The sequence below is a fragment of the Pararge aegeria genome, chromosome 21 (genome assembly GCF_905163445.1).
Source record: "Pararge aegeria chromosome 21, ilParAegt1.1, whole genome shotgun sequence".
NCBI lineage: Eukaryota > Metazoa > Arthropoda > Insecta > Lepidoptera > Nymphalidae > Pararge > Pararge aegeria.
In genome coordinates, this window is record NC_053200.1 from 9,137,263 (window position 1) to 9,158,328 (window position 21,066).

The window sequence follows — 21,066 nt, forward strand, 5'->3', positions numbered from 1 at the left end:
ATTATGTTTTTGACTTTGCAATATTTTTTTGATTTAAGTTGTGAAGTTTCACATCTGCCAGGAGTCCGGCTACTACCGCTCAGTTTTTTTTAATTAATACAAAAAACACAATTTATATTATTATTATAAAAAATATAACAGACCTTTTAATAGTAACAAAATTAATCTACTAAAAATAACGTCAATATTCAATACCCGGTTTATTCCTGTTGCTAGCACCATATATCAGCTTTTATAAAATAAACACAATAATTTATTACGATAATATTATATTCTCCTAAAATACCCACAACCGAAAAATATGCGTTGGGAATAATCAATCTTTGGAATAAGCTATGAAACAGTTTAATACTAAGTTTGGAAGTTACTTTCTGAGTTAAAAATAGTTTCTAAGTTAAATTGAACGAATATATGGATTACCATCTCGAAAAATCTTTACGTTATATTCTGAATTAATCATATCGAATTTATTCCTTTTTGATGCAGGTTGATAATATAGCTAAGTATTCAAAGAAAGATTTTTCTTTGCATAGTGTTTGTGATGACTTTGGTTAGTGTTTCAGTGTTGTTAATCCTAATTGGTTATTCCCAACAAATAACAACCAAATAGTGTGTGCTCTATTACATAACGGAGGGGATTCGAAATATTTGCATTTAGCGTACAATTTGTCGCACATTGCTGCAATAGGCGTTAGTAACGTACATACTACAAAACCGGTCAAGTGAAATTGGAACCAGATTTTCTCACAATCGTTCGTAACTTGGAAACAAAATTTATCACTTATCAGAAACTAAAATTAAATTGGCAGGACTAAAAAATTGTTCTATCTATATAATATATAAAAAATAGGACGGTAGTAAATAAAATAAGTATTAAGTTTGTAGGGACGAAGGGGAAAAAGATGTTGGTTTACTAAACAGAACGTTACACAAGATCGCTTTGAAAACCGTTTTGCTTGATTATAAATTGTATGTTCTTAAGCCCAAAAAATTTTTGGCTCCGTCGCCTTAACGACTCTTGCGCCAATGTGCGATCATCTTAAAACCCCACTCCGGAGCAATCTATATTTGTCAGGTACTAGGAAGCCAAAATCTGCTGCCTGACTCTGTTTAATATTTACAAAAAGTCAATTTATCTAGCTATCTATCATACACAAAATAAAAACTATTATTTTTACAGTATAAACCCTAGATATAATATTAAGGTTGTAGATAAAAATCTCTTACTAAAATAATAAGATAATAAATTAAACTTGATAAACAAAAATATTATGACTATATTTACTAAACATTCTGTTTAAGATCTAATTATACTATTATTGCATTGCACGTCCGGCCTATTTTCGTCAAATTATAACTAAATAAAATTAATTTACACAATTTATGTCAGAGGTATTGTATGTATTATCTACATTCTCAATATATATAAAATACATCTAAAATATACTTACAATACTATTTAATTGTATTACCATTATATTGCACTCATTTAATTATTGCACAAATTTCACTGGCTATCATTTTCACTTCTAACTTTAATTTTTCTTCTACTGTCTTTTAGCACTTTAATAGTGTTTTTTATGTTTTCGTTATTAGCCTGTAATTTCTGGCAATTACCAAAATACACTGAGTGTGTTTCTACACTTTCAGCACCGGATTCACTTCGAGCTTCGTCTTCAGTATCGTCACTTTCAGTGCAACTTGCTATTTTTGCAATAACAATATTTTTGCCTTGCAGCTCTTTTTGAAATTGTTTGGAACTAGTCGAGTCACTGCTTAGGTAACCAGAATCTTCGATATTGGTACCTCTTTTCCGCCTAAATTTAGTCCTATGAAAATTATCTCCCTTCTGACTTCTTACGAAAGTAGTAGTGTTTATACCGCTACTACTAAAACTTTTCATTCTTTTAGAAGCTCGGCAGTCCTCTATTTCATCACTGTGGCTCGTATTCGCAAGATTAAAATCTTTATATTCTGAGTTTAGAAGAGGAGTGGCTGAGGATACGATTACTGGGCTCCGCGAACATGGACGAACAGAATTACGAGGAGATATATTCGAGGAACTGAGCTCTAATACTGTATCCTCACATATAACTTTTCTATGCGAAACTCTTGGGTGCTCGTACGTAGCGTTATCTTCAATTGGTGGTAAAGGTGGTAAAATATCAGGTCGAGCTAAGTTTTTTAGTTGTTTTATAGTAGGTGGTGTGATTTGTCGTTGCCTCTTTGAGTGTCTTAGTTCTAATGTTAGTATTCGACTATCTTCAGAGGTCCAACCAGCATTATCATCCCAATTGTCGTCATTTATATCCTCTAGTGATTTTGAACCACTGTTAGCCGACAGCTTAGGACGACTAAGAAAATGTCGTTGATGTTCATGATCATTTCTCAAGCTTTTGAACTTGCTTAAAGTTTCAGTTTTTTCATGACTTTTCGAAAATGTTCCACTGCTTCTTATTTGTATGTGTTCATGGTTTTCAGTGGTATCGATATTTTTCAAAAGATCTCTTCGACTGAAATTAATACTTTCTGTAATCTCCTTGTGCTTTAGGTGTTTACGGTCTAATGTATCTGGTTCAAAACCGTCTGATTCGTGTATTTTGATATAGTTTTCTGGAGGATCTTTTACTTCGATTGTCAAACAGCCGGGCCTCTCTTGTGCATTATCCAATTTCAATATTTTTCTACTTCCTATTGAACATTCCGAACCACTCGGTGAAGTCGGTGCACTGCCAAAATTGTAATTGTTGTTAACATAAACTTCACTTACCAAGCTGTAACTAGAATTCTGTTTTAATGTTACGTCAATAGTAGGCTCTACTTTCTTTGTTTCTGTAATTTCATAATGACTATCACCTATGCGTGAATATCTTTCTGGTGATGAAGTATTGCTATTCCCACTTGAGTGTGTTTTATATACAGCATTTCTCATCGTAAGTTCTTCTTCTAACGGCAAAGCATTGCTTAAACTTGGACTAGCTTGGGATGATGGAACATCAGGATATTCAATATGACCAGTTTTCCCTTTTTTATTTGACGTTCTTTCAAGACTGTCTGTTTCATACTCATTTCCTGAGGGTATGTCTGCGTTAATTTTTGGATATGAGGTTTTGTCCTCACCTGGCGTTAATTTTTTAAGACTGCGTTCCTCATCTGAACTGCTTAAATTATATGAAGATCGCGAGAAATTATCAAGAGCAATGGCTTCATTAACCATATCAGGTAAAGTGTTATTGTTTTTTAATAAGTTACTTCCGTTTCTTTTAGTACCATCCAGCTTCTGCCTCAAACTCCCAGAAGTATATTCATTAAAATCAATAGGCCTTATATCGTCAACACGTGACACTGTTTGATTAGAGAAATGGTTATTTTCAGTTTCAATATCGTCGAATTCTGGCAAAGGTATATTGTAGTTTCTTACAGATGGTTCTGATCTTACTGAACGGGAGGAACTTCGTTTAGTGCGTGCGAATTCATCTGTTGCATTTGTAATATGAGTTGCGCAAAAACTGTTTTGCTTTTGTAACTGACATTGTTTTTCATTGTTAGGTAAAGATAATAATGAAATTGCTAAATTTTGAGTTTGACTATCATTGTAAAACACTTGTTGTTTTGAATTTGGAATATTCTCTAACCATTTTCGAATGCTATTTTGTTTGTCCCCTTTGTCGCCTAAACAGTTTGTGCATGTAGATATACTATAGTTCTTAAATTTCTGGACATCATGGTTACTGTTATTAGTTTTGCATCCTGGACAACCTAAACAATTTGATGATCTTTTCCTACTATTTTCTCTTTTAAGACTAACTATACTTCCACTTCGTTGACTGCCCATACTGTGATAAAGATCAACGCTGTTAACCTTAGATGGATAAGTTTCTTCTTCTGGTATATGATTTAATATTGGATGAAAACGCTTTGTTGCCATTTTCTGTTTAGCGATGGCTATAACTTCTCGGATTTTCGAAAGGAATTCAATTGCTGCAGCAGGAGGATCCTGGAACAATTTTTTTCTAGTGTTATAATTGCACTAAGCAAATGGTTTAACATCTCAGGTTGAACTTCTTAGTATTATTTTCATTAAAAATAATTGATTATTTGTTGTTATGATAATTTAGAATATGTTTAAATTATTACTTACTGCCATTAATTGAGGTTCAAAGTACGCCGGGTTGAAGTAAAGTTTGCGCCTTGTCGTTCCCACTGGTCTTGCGATCTCACGATCGTCTATTGTCTCTACTATGGATACATGCTCATCTGGAAGACGTTCTATACTTGATTCATCTCGATGGTTAAATTCCAAACCATCACCTTGATGCCTTAAATCTTTTAGATGCCTATGTATAACTACCGATGTCGTTTCAGTCTGAAAATTTAAATAACTCGAGTAAGTAACTATTCTTTTTAATAGATAGGTATCTACATAATATAATAAGATGATATACATACATTAAAAGTATTTTCTTCTCCTCGACGACTGCTTTCACCGAAATCTTCAGAATCGGAAAGGTCGCTCGTGAAGCTTTTATTATCATGGAACTGCCTTCCTACATTCAATAATGGGTTTTTTTTAATCACACCATCATCTTGGCCCAAAGCATTAGCCAATGATTGAACCCTTTCATTATTAATTCTTATGATATCATGTTCTGTTATAGCAGTTCCATCTTTTTTTCTAAGTACTTTGAGTTTCCTTAAAGCTTTGTCTCCACGGGCGGCTTTTCGGCGTTTTTTAATGTGTAGGTAGAGAAAAACAGATGCGACGTATATAAGACCGAGTAGTAAGGAACTTATTCCGATAGCAATGTACTCTGTGACACTCAGTCCAGATGTGGTAGATGTTCCGGAAGTGTGTGCGTTAGGTGCGAATTGAACTTCAGTTATATCTGAAACATGACACCAAACAATATTAGAAATATGTGAAGTAGATAAAGGTTTTGACGATCTGAATCCTGGCGCAGCGGTGAGCGCTGTGGTTTTGAGTTAGAAGTCCCCGTTTTGATTCCTGGCTGGGGCATTTGGTAAATTACAGTTTTTGCACGACTCATCAGAGAGTGCTTTACGATCGAAAATTTTTTTCGCCTCATTTCTGCGGCTATTTTTATTATTATAGCCTTGTTAGTTCACGGAATCAAGATATTTTGCATACTATTGTCGAGATAATTTAATGGAGATTAATTCCATACTTTTAAAAAATTGATTTACTGCAATAGAATTGGAAAAAAACATCAAAATAGGTCAAAAAAATTTCCTGTCCGTCATGTGTGAAACCCGAAAACACTCTAACTTGTGAAAAATCCATTATTTGAGTTATTTTTTTTTTTAAAAATTCTAATCGACGATTGTAGGTCACTGAATGCGAATGATTAAATAATTCAGTGTAGTTTAATTGCAATTAATAAAAAACGAAAACTGCAAGACTGTATATCTATATATATCCATGTAAAATTAACATGGATGGTGATATATCTATATCTATAGATATTATGTACATTTTATAGGGGCGCCTGTACATCACTTTCCTAGTACAGCTGTTTTAATTTTTTTTTTTTTTTCAATATTTGATAATTAAATGAGATTATGAGTCGTGCACTTTAGGATTTTCCAATTTTTTATTTTCTCTGTTTTCGTCGGGCTTTGGCAGTGCCTGGTTACTATCCTACCGACAAAGACGTGCCGCTAAACGGCGTTAAGCGTTCCGGTACGATGACGGGTACCAGTTTTGGAACTTGGGTTTAATATCATTGCCACACTACCTTACAGGTTAGCCCGCTACCATCTCAGACTGCACCACCAGGTGAGATTTTGATTGCAGTCAACGTCTAACTTTTAGTGAAATAAATTAAAATAGGTTCTTATAGCTTCAGTTTAAAACTGAAAATAATTACGTCCATCCTGAATTTCTCTTTTCAAGTAACCATCAATGTTTTATTTAAGGACTTACTGTTAGTGTGCCTTGGAGGAGTTCCCTGGACTCTGAACGCGACACAAGGTGTAAATACTCCCCTTAGATCTAAGGGGGATATTGGCGTAGTTGAGATGTCCCTACATAGCAGCCGCACCACCATGACACGTCCAGACATGCGCTTGCGTACTTCATCTTCACCACTCCACTAAAATGAAATAAGAAAAATGTTATATTGAAGCAGGTGTTACTTTGCAGAAGTCTTAAATAAGGTTCATAATAGCATGTAGAGTAAGTATTGTGTCCATAAACAGTGAAAACGCCCCACGCACGTCTCACTTCACACTCGCGGAATGTTGCTGGCTCACAAACTTTTTCCCAGTTTATGGTAAACGTTTAGAACATTAGAGCTAAAATAATTAGTGGCAACTGCTAAATGGTATGAAGTTTGGAGTGGTTTTATTTTTTTTATTTAGAATTTGGTAAGTCGTGTTACAATTCCCAGTTTAGATTCCTTGCAGGTGCAATTTGGGAAATTACAGTTTATTAATTTTCTCTGTTTTCTTCTGGTCGGAGGCTTTGGCCGTGGCTAGTTACCATCCTACCGACAGAATACTAGACTAGTGTTACGGTGCGATGTCGAGTAGAAACTCATTAGGGGTATGACTACCATACTCCGTAACAGGCTAGCCCGCTACCATCTTAGACTGCATCGTTACTTACCACCGGGTGAGATTGCAGTTGATGGCTAACTTGTAGGGGAATAAGAAAAAACTGACATAATAGAGTTTCGATACAAGAAAACGACTCCATTGTTGCGAGTACCTATGCAAATCCTTTACTAAGGGTAATATAAGGATTGAACAAAAGACGGTTATCGCGAATTACCTGTAGAAAAGTTCTGCCTTCATCTCGAAACAAACTGAATGGTACATCAGCATCAATTGTATTGCGCAGATCGAGAAATCCCTTTCGTGTCAGATACTGGGCTCCCGACACAGCGCAAATTGGGGTCTTCACATCTGAGAAATATGGAATAATATTTGGTTACTATCATCTGGTCATTCGAAAAGCGAGGATCCGTAAAAGAACCAACGACATAGATTCGAGTCGCGAAGCTGAAGTGGCATTGCGCTGGCCGCTACAAAGCTCGGAGATCTGATGGATCTTGGGGACCCAATGTGTTGGAATGGTAACCACATGAAACGAATCGCTGGATACCAGCGACACAAAATCGTAGCAAAGGAAATTCCTACAAAAGACCTATGTCCAGCAGTGGACGTTCTGTGGTTAGTATGATGATGATCATGATGTCAAGTCAAAGTCAAAGTCAAATATTTCTTTATTCAAATAGGCACATAGATGGCACTTTTATATACAAAATGTGTACATAACAGTGAGTAGTGATGGCGATAACTACAATCGTAAACTTAAAACTAAAGCTAAACCAGGGCGCGATCGAAACCCTCGTGTTTCGATCGCGCTCTGGTCTAAGAAGAAGCCCACAACAAACTTAGCCGGGTGATTTTCACCATGTAGTAGTTACTCACGGTACGGAGTTCGAATCCCAGCAACTCTAACTTTTCTAAGTTATGTGCGTTTTAAGCAATTAAAATATTACTTGCTTCATCGGAGAAGGAAAACATCGTGAGGAAACCGGCATACCTGAGAGTTCACACATTCGCGTGGGCCAGCGTGGTGGACTTGTGTTAACTTGCGTGCCTTAACTTCTTCTCAGTATGTATGTTCTCTTCTAATTATGTATGTATTTATATCTAACAATTTTGGTATTTATGTATATATACAACACTCATAACAACACTCTTGCCGTAAGTTCTGTCTACAAAGGTTGTCTGTAAGAGATTGCTTGCAGCAATAAGGCCGCCTTTGCATGTATGCATTGTTTACTGTATATTCGTTACTGTTTCTTTTACTGTATGTTATACGTGCAACAGTGTTTCTTCTTTCTTCTTCTTCCCGAGGTTACCCGTGCCCTGTATGGGGGCCGGTAGTGGCTTTGATAAGATGAAGAATAGATAACATAGACAGTTCACTTAACAGTTATGCATTAGTATAATAAATTATGGTACTCACTGTGGAAGGTGATTTCTCGAGATGGATGTATGATTTGACCTTTGAGCGGCAAATAGACGAACGGGATCCTTTGTACACCGGTGCCATGGCCAAAGGTTGCCAGGGAGCATTCTGTAATAGATGCAAGCAATAACATTACATTACACTCTTAGTACAAATGAACGTATTTAGGACTCTATAAAATACTCTTCTACTTCTACTTTCTTTAAAATAGGGGTAATTCGTCGCCTTACAATCCGTCGCTGGTCACATATACAACGTATTACAGAATTACGAAATAATATTGAAGGATGCATTAGTAGGGGAGGCCGGGGCTGAAAGTTCCGATTTTCAAATAACATGAAATTTTATGTAAAAAAAAAAAATTAAAATTTTGATATTTGATTTTATTAAAAAGTCTTAATCGGTATCTGTACTAGTAAAGACGTTTTTGCTAGTTTCTCAATATATTTTTTTTGTACAGGCATATTTTTGGAAAGGAACATTCAACCCCACTTTGGGGCGACTTGTTCCATGTGTGGGGCAAATTGTGCCACTTGGATAATATAAATAAAGTATAAGGATAATGTATGATTTCTTTGAAATAAAACAATACTTTGTATAGTTAATAAAAAAAAACAAAAATACATTAATAGCTACATCTAGATTAACATTTTGTAGTGGTTAACAAATAAAATTCATAAGGTTCCCAGTAAAAATATTAAATCAAAAAAAGAAAATTCTTTTCTCAATATTCTTTTTTATACTAACGAATTCAAAATATTCTAACTTAAGACAACCCTATTGAAGATGTAAAACCTGCATGCCTGGGAGTTCTCCATAACGTTCTCAAAGCCGTGTGGAGTCTACCGATACGCACTTGGCCAGCGCGTCGGACTAAGGCGTTGGTAAACCCGATAATGACGATGATCACAATATCATATAATTAATCCCCAAAATATATCCAAAGCAAATAAGGTTTCTTTTTTGATTTCATATTTTATTTAAATCCCATTTTTTAGGTATTAACGCAACTGCCATATCATTTAAGATTAAATATCCGCAAAAACGGGATGAAAAACGAAAAGCCCGTCAATAAATCGGCTTTACGTAACTTTGAACAGATTTTATTGATAATCCAATTTTGGTACCGATTTATTACAGCTTAGTGAGAATAAAATACTTATGTCGCAACATTTTTGCTTTCAAAATGCCCTGTCACTGATAATCCATCGGTTCCACTTATCTTTGCCGGTTATATTTGCCGGTGCCATTTCAGGATTTAGAGCATTTTTAAACCCATGTGATATGTTCATTGCTGTTTCACTATATAGATTTCTTAACCATCACAGGCACTCTATAAAGCATGGGTTTCTAAAGGTCCGTAGTCCACCATGCTGGCCAAGTGCGCATTTTAGTTTTATTATTATTATTGGTGTTTTTACCTACACTTGGAGGAATTATCAATTTTATAAATTTAAAATGCATATATAAATTTTGCGATTGCCAAATCTGGCGATTGCCAGAGTCGCAGGTTTAAATCCTGTCGGTTCTGAAAATTTTTATATGCATTTTAAATTTATAAAATTGCGCATTGTAGTCTTCACATGCCTTTGAGAACTTAATTTTATATTTAACTTAATTAATTAACTTAACTTTATATAGAGAACTCACAGGTATGCAGATTTTCTCACTATGTTTTCCTTCAAAGCCGCTATACGTAACACACGTAACTCCGTAAAGTTAGAGGTGTGTTACCTTATTGTTGTGGTGATTTAAAAATAGTTACCTCGTTCCCCTCGAAAGGGGAATCCCGGACCACTAGACTATCACTGCATTTTTTGTATTAAGCTTATTTATGTACAAAAGACATACTAAGGCGAAAGTCTCGTGCACAGCAGCGTGCAAGTTTGCGACCAATAACAAGACGCGCCGGTTTAAGCAGGACCTTTGACCAGTATGGCGCACAATTAATTATACGCCATCGCGGACATTGGTCGTGGGATGGACAGTAAAAGGTATAACTATTCCACATCCAGATATCGTATGTGTTTATTTCGTGCCTATTAACGACTCTGCTGGGTACACGCCTCCCATAGGAGAAACGGTTTTAAAGCATAGACCCACCACGCAGCTCCAATGGGCTGGTGGACTTTAAGGACTATTGTCAGTAGTGTTGACGATTCTCCGAGGCACGGCGGTCGACTGAATATTGTTTAGATTATAGAAAAAACAGAACACCTAACAAATTGGCTTTGACGGTATTCGAACTAAACCCCTTTTAGTAAGTGATGATGCAGTCTAAGATGGTAGGGGCCTAACCTGTTAGGGAGTATGGTAGTCATACACCTAATCGGTTTCTAAGCGACATCGAACCGGAGCACGAAATTGCTTAGCGTTACGTCTTTTTCGGTAGGGTGGTAACTAGCCACGGGAAATCCTCCCACCAGACCAGACAGAGAAAATTTTGAAATTATAAATTCCCAAATTGGACCTACCGAGATTCGAACCCGGGACCTCCTACTTAAATTCACAGCGCTCACCGTTGCGCCAGGGAGGTTTTTACCCTTAGTTAGTAGTTGAACTTGCTAACTATTGGACCAACGGGTTACGAAGCATGTAATAAAATTACTGTAATAAATAAAAGAATATTGATATAATGTTTGCATGATTTATTGTGATCCGGTTATGACGTGTATAAAGTGTGAAATAACCCAATAATATGGTAGAAATATTTCAGTTTACTTAAAATTATCGTAGGTAGGTAGAGACTTAAACCTACTGTGAACTTAATCCGATTAATAAGTATGAAAGTTATAATATAAAAGATAGCTCGAATCCGTTAAATGATGCAAATATTTAACGTAGGTACGTTGTTTACGGTCAATTTGAGGTGGCTTAGTGATGGGGTAGGTGTATTGAAAGTAGCCTATGTAAGTTTAATATTTCCAGGACAGTAAAGCTAATCGTAAACTTTATACTACTGGTTCAGCGTTTTCTCTATGATAGTGAAATCTAAGATCATAATATAAACGGGACAGTGCTTGTTTGTTTGTCCTGTCTTCATGCCCTAATTAAGTCAACCATCAACTTGTTTTTTGGCATAGAGTTAGTTGAAAAGAAGGAGTAACAAAGGCTACTTTTAATCCTAGGAAAACAAGCGTTTCCTACAGGATTTGTAAAAAACCGTAACAAACGCGGACGAGGACGCGAACAACAGCTTGTACATATTCTTGACGATTAACTACGATTTTATTATAATAGAGAGAGCAGCGATTCAATTCGATTTTGCATATCTAATGAGCGAGGGAAGGTATGCCGTATACGTATCGGAATCTCAAAAATCAAAAATGTGCTCAATAAATTAAGATTTCAATACGTCAATTTATTAGTATGGAGATATTTAACGCTTTGATTTACTTAGAGTACAAGTGTGAAAAAATTATGCATTTTCCCATTGAATTCCACTCACGAAACTATCTAAAGAGAAACCATAAAAATGTTCAAATATTCATATTGCATTCTGAATTCTAAATATTTTTGATGTAAAATTTCACAGTGTTTTTCAAAGAGATGCCTATATATACGATGGTTGAAATTAGTGAATTGTGATCGCGCATATAAAAATGCTCTTTTTTCTTTACCCTAGTAGGTAGTTTTGAAGACGCTAAATGAAGTTAAAAACTCAATAGTTTAATTATCTCGAAATCTTTTAAGATAAAATTAAAGCACTGGCTGATGGAAAAAGTTTTTATGACATAAATGTATTTTTGCGATTCAATATTCATTAAAAGGTTCCAAAAATTAATTAAATTACTAACACTGAAAGTTTGGACTAAGGCTGACAATATTATTATAATATTATGACATTAAAATATTTCGTACTTTAGTTTATAATTTGACATGTACGCACGATAATTATTTTCTTTTTCTTAGTAGTTATTTTTTATTATTAATTGGATATAAATTATATAAAATCCACGAGTAGGTTGCCCTAGTTTTGTGTAATCATTTAGTTTATAATAATTAGAATTTCTGCATACTATAAAATCAGTTGAGTGTTTAGGAGTCACAAATAATTATTGTAAGACCAAAACATTTATCACATTCTAGCAAATAAAGTAATTCTATTCCATTTTATTTTATACACTTTGCTGAAAACTGACTTAAGAATTTATATCAACTTATGATGATTAAACTCACGTTATTTACTCAAAAATGTACTTACAACATATCAAAAATTTACTTAATTGGTATGATAAGACCAATTTTTCCCTATCGGCATTAAAACTAGTCAAGGTCTTCTTTAAAATTGTTGCTGGACACTTAGGTATTGTACGGGATTGCAGTAGAAGCGACTCAGATACCTACTATTTAAGGCAATTAAACTCAGTAGGGCTAGCACAGGTAGGAGACAAAAATTATGTTCCCCGATTATATCCTCTGACAGGGGAGATATATAACGTGTCCTCCTGCTAAAGCACGGGAACATGGAATATGAGAGGTTTACTCCTGTTTATTATTACACATATTTGGATATTATTTCCACTTGTGCGCCAACGCTCTGAGATTTGATAAAGCTGTGGGAGAAGATAAATTTTTATCCTTTCCTCGGGGAGATAGTTTAGCCTTGTTTTCCGAGACTCAGTCTCAACTAGTTCGGAGAACAGGTACACATTTGTGCAAAATAAAACAAAATTTGTATATATTTTATGTGTTATGTTTAAGTACTTTTGATTCTGTTTTGTTTTTCTTTATGACAATAAAGCATTTTTCATTTCACATTTTCATTTCATTTCACATAGTTGCATCCTCCCCATGCTAGCCATGCTGAATGGGGGTTGGGGTTTTGGAAGTAGTCCGTTACGCTGTGGGGATTGGTAGATTTTACAGTCCTTTGAGAACTACGAGTATCATGTATGGACTTTTTCTTCACAATGTTTTCCTTTACCGTTAGAGCTAGTCATATTTTATTATATCGCTTAAATTAAAGACCCATACTTCTCCTAAGAGGTTTGTGCCGGGTATCTAGCTCGGGTCTCCCCCTAAAGGAGGTTAGTCCTAATCAGTACACTCCGCCTTCATTTAAGCTTTCTCTTATATTAAAGTAACGTTAAAATTAATTCGGAAAGTGACTTATGTATTAACAACTGTGTACAATAAAGCAACGTTTATACATTTAATTAGGTAGGAAGATCAGGCAAATGTTTTCATTTCGGCACTTTTAATGGTCAAGTTTTTTCTAAACATGTTGTTAAGTACTAAGCGGTGAAAGTATTCTAACCGCACGTTTCAAGTGATCAGCTTGTGCGTAGATAAACGTACACACGTCATGACAACCGTCAAGGTTTTGTTTGTAAACAATGATTACGCGGTCTCGCCTGAAGACACTGGTGACGGCAATGTCAACCGGAAATGTTCCGGAGATACTTAAGTAGGTATACCTAGACACATTGATGCACATACACTCCATTTTTCTAACTTGTCTTATAATGCACAGTATTTGTTCATATTATAGTATGTTTTAAAACATTAAACACATGCGATGAAATAAATAAAAGCAAACACAGTAAAGAGAGACTCTCTTTACTTCTTTTGTCTGGTAGGAGCCTTCGGTCGTGGCTTAATTACTACGTGCGTACATATACGTGCCGCTAGGCGATTTAGTGTTCCGGTGCGATGTCGCGTACAAACCCATTAGGGGTATAACTGTAATATCTCTAACAGGTTAGGCCGTTACCATCTTACATCATCACATACCGTCAGGTGAGATTGCACTCAAGGGCTAACTTGTAGGGTAATATACAAAAAATCTTTAAGTAAGTTTTGGTGTTTTTATTATTTTTTTAACTTAAATTAACTTTACACTATAAAGTTAATTAAAGATTGTTTACATGATAAGACAAGTAAGTAAAAATAGAATTTACCTACATTGGTAGGTCTAGTAAAAAATAGAAAAAATAGGCTTTAATAATTTTTAAAAAGTAAAAATAATCTTTACCTACGTTGGATCTACCAACGCAGGTAAAATCTATTTTGACTTACATTACTTTAGTTTTAATTTTTGTCATCTTTATCATATGGGTATTAAGCCTGAATTAAAGTATTTTTTTAATTAATTTAGTATAGGTACTAACTTCAGTCGCACACGCGTAGGTCCAGTAAGCATTTAATATAGGAAATTCTTGACCTACCAATGCATACATTTAAAAAATGTGTAAAAACGCATCTAGTACAGCGAGGTTACTATACATTTGATGAATTCCTCAATGACAAGGTAGAATGGAAGCAGCCAGCCTCGCTCTCATCTCCCGCAAGATAGCAAAATGATTGTAAATGTTGATGTTGGAAAAGAGCAACTACTGAGTTTCTTGCCGGCTCTTCTCGGTAGAATCTGCTTTCCGAACCGGTGGTAGAGTCACACAAACATGCATACTTGACGTTTCAAAAGTGCTTATAAAGTAGGCCTACTTGAAATAAATGAATTTGAATTTGAATTTGAATATAAGTTAGACGTTCGACGTCTGCAACTAATTTATTACTAACCAGCAGTTATCCGAGATTTTATACGCAATGAACGACATGGAACTACTCCAGATCAATTCTAGTACTTTCATTGAGTTATAGTTTCCATTCCGTTTGATTGATCGGAACGAATTAAAAACAGCCTGGACATTGTTGCCATTTAATTGTTACACAACTTGCCATTCATATATATCCTTACTGTATTATTTCTTTTAATCCTTACTTAATAATATTATAAATTTAATTTATTTTTATTTCACTACAAGTTATCCCTTGACTGCAATCTCACCTGGTGGTAAGTGATGATGCATTATTAGATGGCAGCGGGATAACCTATTAGGAACTATGGTAGTTCTGCCCCTAATATATATCGCAACGAAACACTAAATCGCTTAGCGGCATGTCTTTGTCGGACAATACCTCCCACCAGACTAGACCAGAGAAAATGAGAAATTTTAAATTGCTCTTGCCAGGAATCGAATCCGTGACCTCCTACTTAAATTCACAGCGCTCAACAATCACGTGCCAGGGAGATCGTCGTCGTCGTCAAAAATCAACGCTGAGCATTGTTGCCAATGTACAGCATAATGCTGAGTTTTCGGCCAATTGCCATAATGTTATGTTACATATATATATATATATATATTTATTTAACCCTGTATATTTTTAATGAATTTAAACTTATGCATTGATAGGTAATTATTACCTAGGCTATGCCGTGTGGTGAAGGTAGATCAGAATACAGTTGCCACAAAGAGTGTCGTACGAGGCGACTAAGGGAATATAACATCTGTGTTATATTCCCACAGCCGTCAGCGTTCTCTGTGTTACTAATACCAACTACTGTGATCACCAACCCGCCTGCCCAGCGTGGTGATTATGGGCAAATCTGGTGGATTCTTTTTGGCTATTGTGATATAAATAAATATACTACGACTATACACACATCGTCATCAAGCCCGAAAGTAAGCGTAGCTTGTGTTATGGGTACTAAAATGACTGATGGAAATTTTTAGTAACAATACACATAAATACTTGTAATATAAACACCCAGATACTGAAAAACTTCCATGTTTAACACACAAACATTTTCCTCATAAAGCAGGGTCGCTGCCCACTGCACCAATCGGCCGTGATGAGCTGGGCCAGTAACACTTATTGCTTAGGCATTTACCTTACATTGATCAGACTTCCCCGATTAAATTATTATTATTTACCTCTTTATTTGTACACTACTATGAAGTTAGGAAAATAAAAGAACAATAGAAATACAAATACAGCAGTAGAATACAAAAGGCGGCCTTTTCGCTTAGTAGCGATCTCTGCCAGGCAACCTTTGGATTAGGACAAGATGAGCGAGAGAGATAAAGATGGTAATTGCTTTAATTTCCTCACCTGGAAGGTCGTCGACGCATAGCTCCCGATCCTCCCTAAACAAGGGAGCTCGCTGAGGACACGAACAAGCGCATTCCCCCTTCACTGATGTATCCCTTGCGATCGCCGCACCCGCTCCGTACTCTATGCATTGTGCTGGACCACATTCACCACCTGAAGTAAGAGCAAGCCTTAGTAGTAGTACAGCTTTTTGTGACAGAATGAATGAACGAATGAATACACTTTTATTGTACACAACATAAACATAACAAATTATAAGTAAAAATTTAACAAAAAGTATACAATTTGGCGGCCTTATCGCTACATAGCGATCTCTTCCAGGCAACCAAAGGCGTTAAAAACAGCTCAAGAAGAGAGGTAGGTGGTGCATTTAAATAAACATGCATAAAAAAGTACCATGTTTAACTACGACAGCTTCTTAATGGAAAATAACTTTACTATTGATTATGTCCGAAATTCTCATCTTTATTACTTAAAACGAAATTATTACTACACAATCTTTTTTATCATTTTTTCCCTTATTTGCCTTTATTTGCGTTACCTTGATTTATTTTTTAGTGTTTTAGATATGTTGTTATTATATTCTCATATATAATAACAAAATATCTCACGATACCTTTACTTTTCATGATATATATATTTTTTTTTCATATGCTGTGTTTACTTTTAAGAAAACATTACACGGTTGTATTAGTGTAAGTGTTTGTAAGTAAACCTAGTAAATAAAATAACAGAAACCTACATATACAAATATAATATATACATATAACAAACTTACAATAAAATATATAGATAGTGATAATAATTAATATATACCTATATAATTAATATCAATAATAAATAAATATATACAATATTGTCAAACCACAAATAAAACAGAGCTCGTCCGGGGAATTTCTACCATCTAGTTATCGCCGCCGCTCAGCAGCAATGGTGTGTTTTGCACAGTGGCGTGCACTGAATTTCTTACTAGGGTATGCAAAAGGCAGGAAAATTGCATAGAATGGAAAAATCCTCCTGCTATACGAGTTATATATACATTTTAGGGTAAGCAGTGCTTTCAAGCATGTATGAAGTGCACGCCACTGGTTTTGCAGTATTGCTGTGTTCCGGTTTGAAGGGCGTGGTTGCCGGTGTTAGTGAGGCAAATGAGGCTTAACATTTACGCTTAAGGTTGATGGACACAGAGTGGCACTTTGTAGACCTATTTCATTGCATTCTCTATAAAGCGTTTATTTGTTTATACTCGTAGGCGCCGGATAGTGGGTCATCTACTTATTACGGCTATTATTGTTATAAAAAAGGCCACTCAGCACAGGCCACCTGTCTCCTATGAGATAATATTTTAGAGCCACCAAGCTTGTTCAATGTGTGTTGGTGGGCTTTCATATTTAGTATCATACCTTAGCCTTAACCCGCTCTACGAGACACGAGTGCAGGCATTTTTATACAAATTGTAGTTATATCCAGAAAGCAATTATCCCTATCTCATAATATTATACACATACAAAGGCCTCTTCTCTCATAGGGCTTTGACCCTCCTCATTAACTCATGACGGGCTCGGTCATCTATACATTGTTCCAGCCTACATTCACCACCTAAAGTACCAGTATTTCAATATATGAATAAACATAACATAATTTCTACATCCATAAGAAAGCGGTTGAACATTATTAACATATTTAATTGCATATTCGCGTGGATTAACATAGCGTATTATGTGATTACTAAATCCTAACTTGATTGTTGAGTAATTATAAAAATGAGGACTTCTTTGTAATACTTTGGTAACTGCTTATCATACTCATGCTGCTATCCCATATCTTAGCACAGGTATCTTCTTTCAAAGGATAGAGGGAGTGCTTAGATTTCCCACGGTGTTCTGAATCGGTATGGATGGCTTTTAAATATAATATTATCACATATCTACCGAGTAAAGTCAACACGTCCCGTCTCGCCAGGTCGCTGAGGTAGATCGTGCCGATCGAGTTTATTGACCACGTCATCAGTGTCTCGTCTCGCCAGATCCCCGAGACAAGATGCAGATGATATCTCAACAGATGCATTAGGAACAGCACGGCCATACTAGTCCCCATCGCCCACGGTCACCCATTTGCTGTGCTGCCATGCCCTAAGGGAAGTAGCTCGAGTTGTAGCACCCATTATAGTGAACACGTCGCCGGTGTCCTGTCTCGCCAGATCGCCGAGGCTAGCGGTGGCCGCGGTGTTTAACAGATGAACTACGAGCAGGACGGACATGCTAGCCCCAATCGACCTCGGTAACGCAATCGCTTTTCTGCTATGCCTTAGGGAAGTAGCTCGAGTCGTCTTACCCAGTATAGTGAACACGTCGCTGGTGTCCTGGCTCGCCAGACCGCCGAGGCTCTCAACAGATGCATTAGGAACAGCACGGCCATACTAGTTCCCACCGCCCACGGTCATCCATTACCGTGCTGTCATGCCGTAAGGGAAGTAGCTCGAGTCGTCTTACCCAGTATAGTGAACACGTCGCCGGTGTCCCGTCTCGCCAGATCGCCGAGGCTAGCGGCGGCCGCGGCGCTCAACAGATGCAGTAGGAGCAGCACGGCCATGCTAGCCAGCGCCGCCCTCGGTCACGCATCCGCTGTGCCGCCGCATTCTTACCACCTGAAACAATACAGAAATTTATTACATTATATTCGTAGCCAAAGAAGCTAATCTTTTTATTGTCTACCTGTTCAGGGCTAAATTTAAAGATCCAAAAGCGAATTAAATGGTCGAGGTTTAGCTGATATTTTGACTATGGATAAAAGCTCTTAATAATTCCAAAAAATATTTTAAGTCCTATGCAGTGGTTCCACGCGTACGAAATTTAGAGAATCAATAGTGAATATCATATAATCATGCACCTAGAATGATCCTTGTCCCAATGGGAACGAGATACATTTTTTTGTAGAATAATAACTGCGATCCTATATAATTCGATACAAAAAAGGCTATTAGATATCTGACCTCATTATGAAGAATCTAGGTAAGTGTACGTGCTGGCTTTTAGACATTTCAGATGACTGAACAGGTCACATGTGACCTAACTTCTATCTACTGCTGGTTCAGAACCCATAAAAAGCATTTTCTAACAATTTAACAGACATTTTATTATCTTGCGGGAGATGAGAGAGAAGAACGGATCCCTTGTTATATGTCTGTCTGCAACTTTTATATCTATTGAGTACATTTACTCGTAATCGTTTAAATCAAACCATAAAATAAAAACCCGTAAACGGTGAAGTCACGGTGTCGGATCAATGTGACCGTTACAGCAGTAAAATTGATAATTTAACAGTATAGTAAAATTTCACAGATCACGGTAAACGTAACGTTCGCATACACATGAGATAACTCGACAGTACAACTATTTTTTGTGTCAGTTTGAAAAAGGAACAGTTTTTATTCGAACTACTTGGACTGTCATCATCAGCCTTTTTTAATGACTTGTGCTGTCCACAGAATATGCAATGGTATTCTTACGTATCGACTCACGCTCACTCGGATAAAACGTTTTTTTTTTTATTGTAAAATTAATTGCATATTTTTGTCAACCAACAATTTCCAACCGGTACACTACAGGGCACGGATCTTATTTTATTTTTTATTTATTTATACACTTTATTGGTACACCACAGTAAAGAATTAAAAAAAAAAAAAAAATACTCAAAAAGAACAATGGCCACAACAAAAATAAACTTAAAAAGTAGGATACAAAGGGCGGCCTTATCGCTTAGTAGCGATCTCTTCCAGGCAACCTTTGGATTAGGAAAACCAAGGGAAACCGATTGGTGGGGTGTATTATTATTATATACATACTTACGAACAATTACACAGTAATACTTATCAAGATTACACACATAAAATACTAAACATAATAAATATAAAAAATAATAAACTAATATATACTAAAACATACTTGAATATGAGTAAGAGTTAATCACTGTCGTCTTTATTGCTCAAGATAATGGGCTTTAACAGCATTTTTGAATATGTCTATCTTGTCTTCTCATGAGACGGTTTAAGGTCCCTGTTCCACCACGCTGGCCGATTAGGGATTGTTAGAGAATATTATGGAGAACTCTCAGGCACGCAGGTTTCCTCACGATGTTTTCCTTCACCGTTAAAGCAACAGATATTTAATTGCCTAAACGCCCATATTTAACTGCTAAAAGTTAGGAGCTGCGTACCGATGATCGAACTCGGTCCCCCCCAGTATAGAGGCCGGGGGCCTAACCTGGCAAAAGTTATTAATCATTTAATTAACTTTTATGTATGGTAAATCCGAATACATTTGTCACTACCCTTCCTTCGTTTATACAATATACATTTTTGGTATTTATGTATGCCTATATTAAAACACTCTCGGCACTATCCCGTTCTCTTGTTGTAAGGCCTTTCTACAAAGGTTGCCTGTCAGAGATTGCTTACAACAATAAGGCCGCCTTTGCACGTCTACATTGTTTACTGTATACTCCTTAATGTTTCTTTTCCTGTGTGTTTACGTGCAATAAAGTGTTTTTTCTTCTTCTTCTTCTCTTTCCGCGTGGTCGTAAGAGGCCACTAAGGGAAAAGGGATAAAGGGACGGGCAGCAGCGTCCTCTTTGCTACTACTAAGTACAAACATCCAAGAGATTAATATCCCGTCTACGGTAATTAAGGCAAAGCCTCCCGAAGCTTCTAGTCCAGCATTTGATTGTTAGTCGTTAATAATGATGTTTTTACTTCTTGAATCAAATGCGAGTAAAGCGTCAATGAAATATTACCTACAAGTTTTGATCGGTTCGGTTAAGGTCCGGCCATTATCACTCAAACTTGTTAGTGATAATGACCTGACCTTTTGAGCGTAGCCCGCATTTCTATCTATAGACGCAAATTTTCAACATAAGTACAGTTGCTATAGACATAAGTGGCGACCTCCGTGGCGCAGTGGTCTTATAAGCGGAGGTCCGGAGTTACGTTCCGTTGGGGCCAATTTAGGAATTGATAAAAAAAAATGTGTTAAAAAATTCTCGGCAAGTAGAATTTGCCGTGGAATCCAATACAATGAAAAGGGTAAAAAGATTAAAAAAAATGTTAAGTAGTAACTTAACATATTTTTAAATCTTTTTACCCGAGAATCAAATCCAGTAACCTCGTTATA

General features: G+C 36.2%; 1 protein-coding gene across 1 annotated transcript; it reads right to left on the bottom strand.

Moving 5' to 3' along the window:
* Positions 1 to 1,507: 1,507 nt before the first annotated feature.
* LOC120633227 lies at positions 1,508 to 18,524 on the bottom strand. Its single transcript, XM_039903381.1, has 8 exons — positions 18,391 to 18,524; positions 15,899 to 16,051; positions 8,000 to 8,110; positions 6,794 to 6,927; positions 5,945 to 6,113; positions 4,450 to 4,886; positions 4,142 to 4,366; positions 1,508 to 3,997 (listed from the first exon to the last, which is right to left on the bottom strand). The coding sequence occupies exons 1-8, from the start codon at positions 18,488 to 18,490 to the stop codon at positions 1,508 to 1,510; spliced, it is 3,819 nt and encodes a 1,272-aa protein (XP_039759315.1). The 5' UTR covers positions 18,491 to 18,524.
* Positions 18,525 to 21,066: the final 2,542 nt, after the last annotated feature.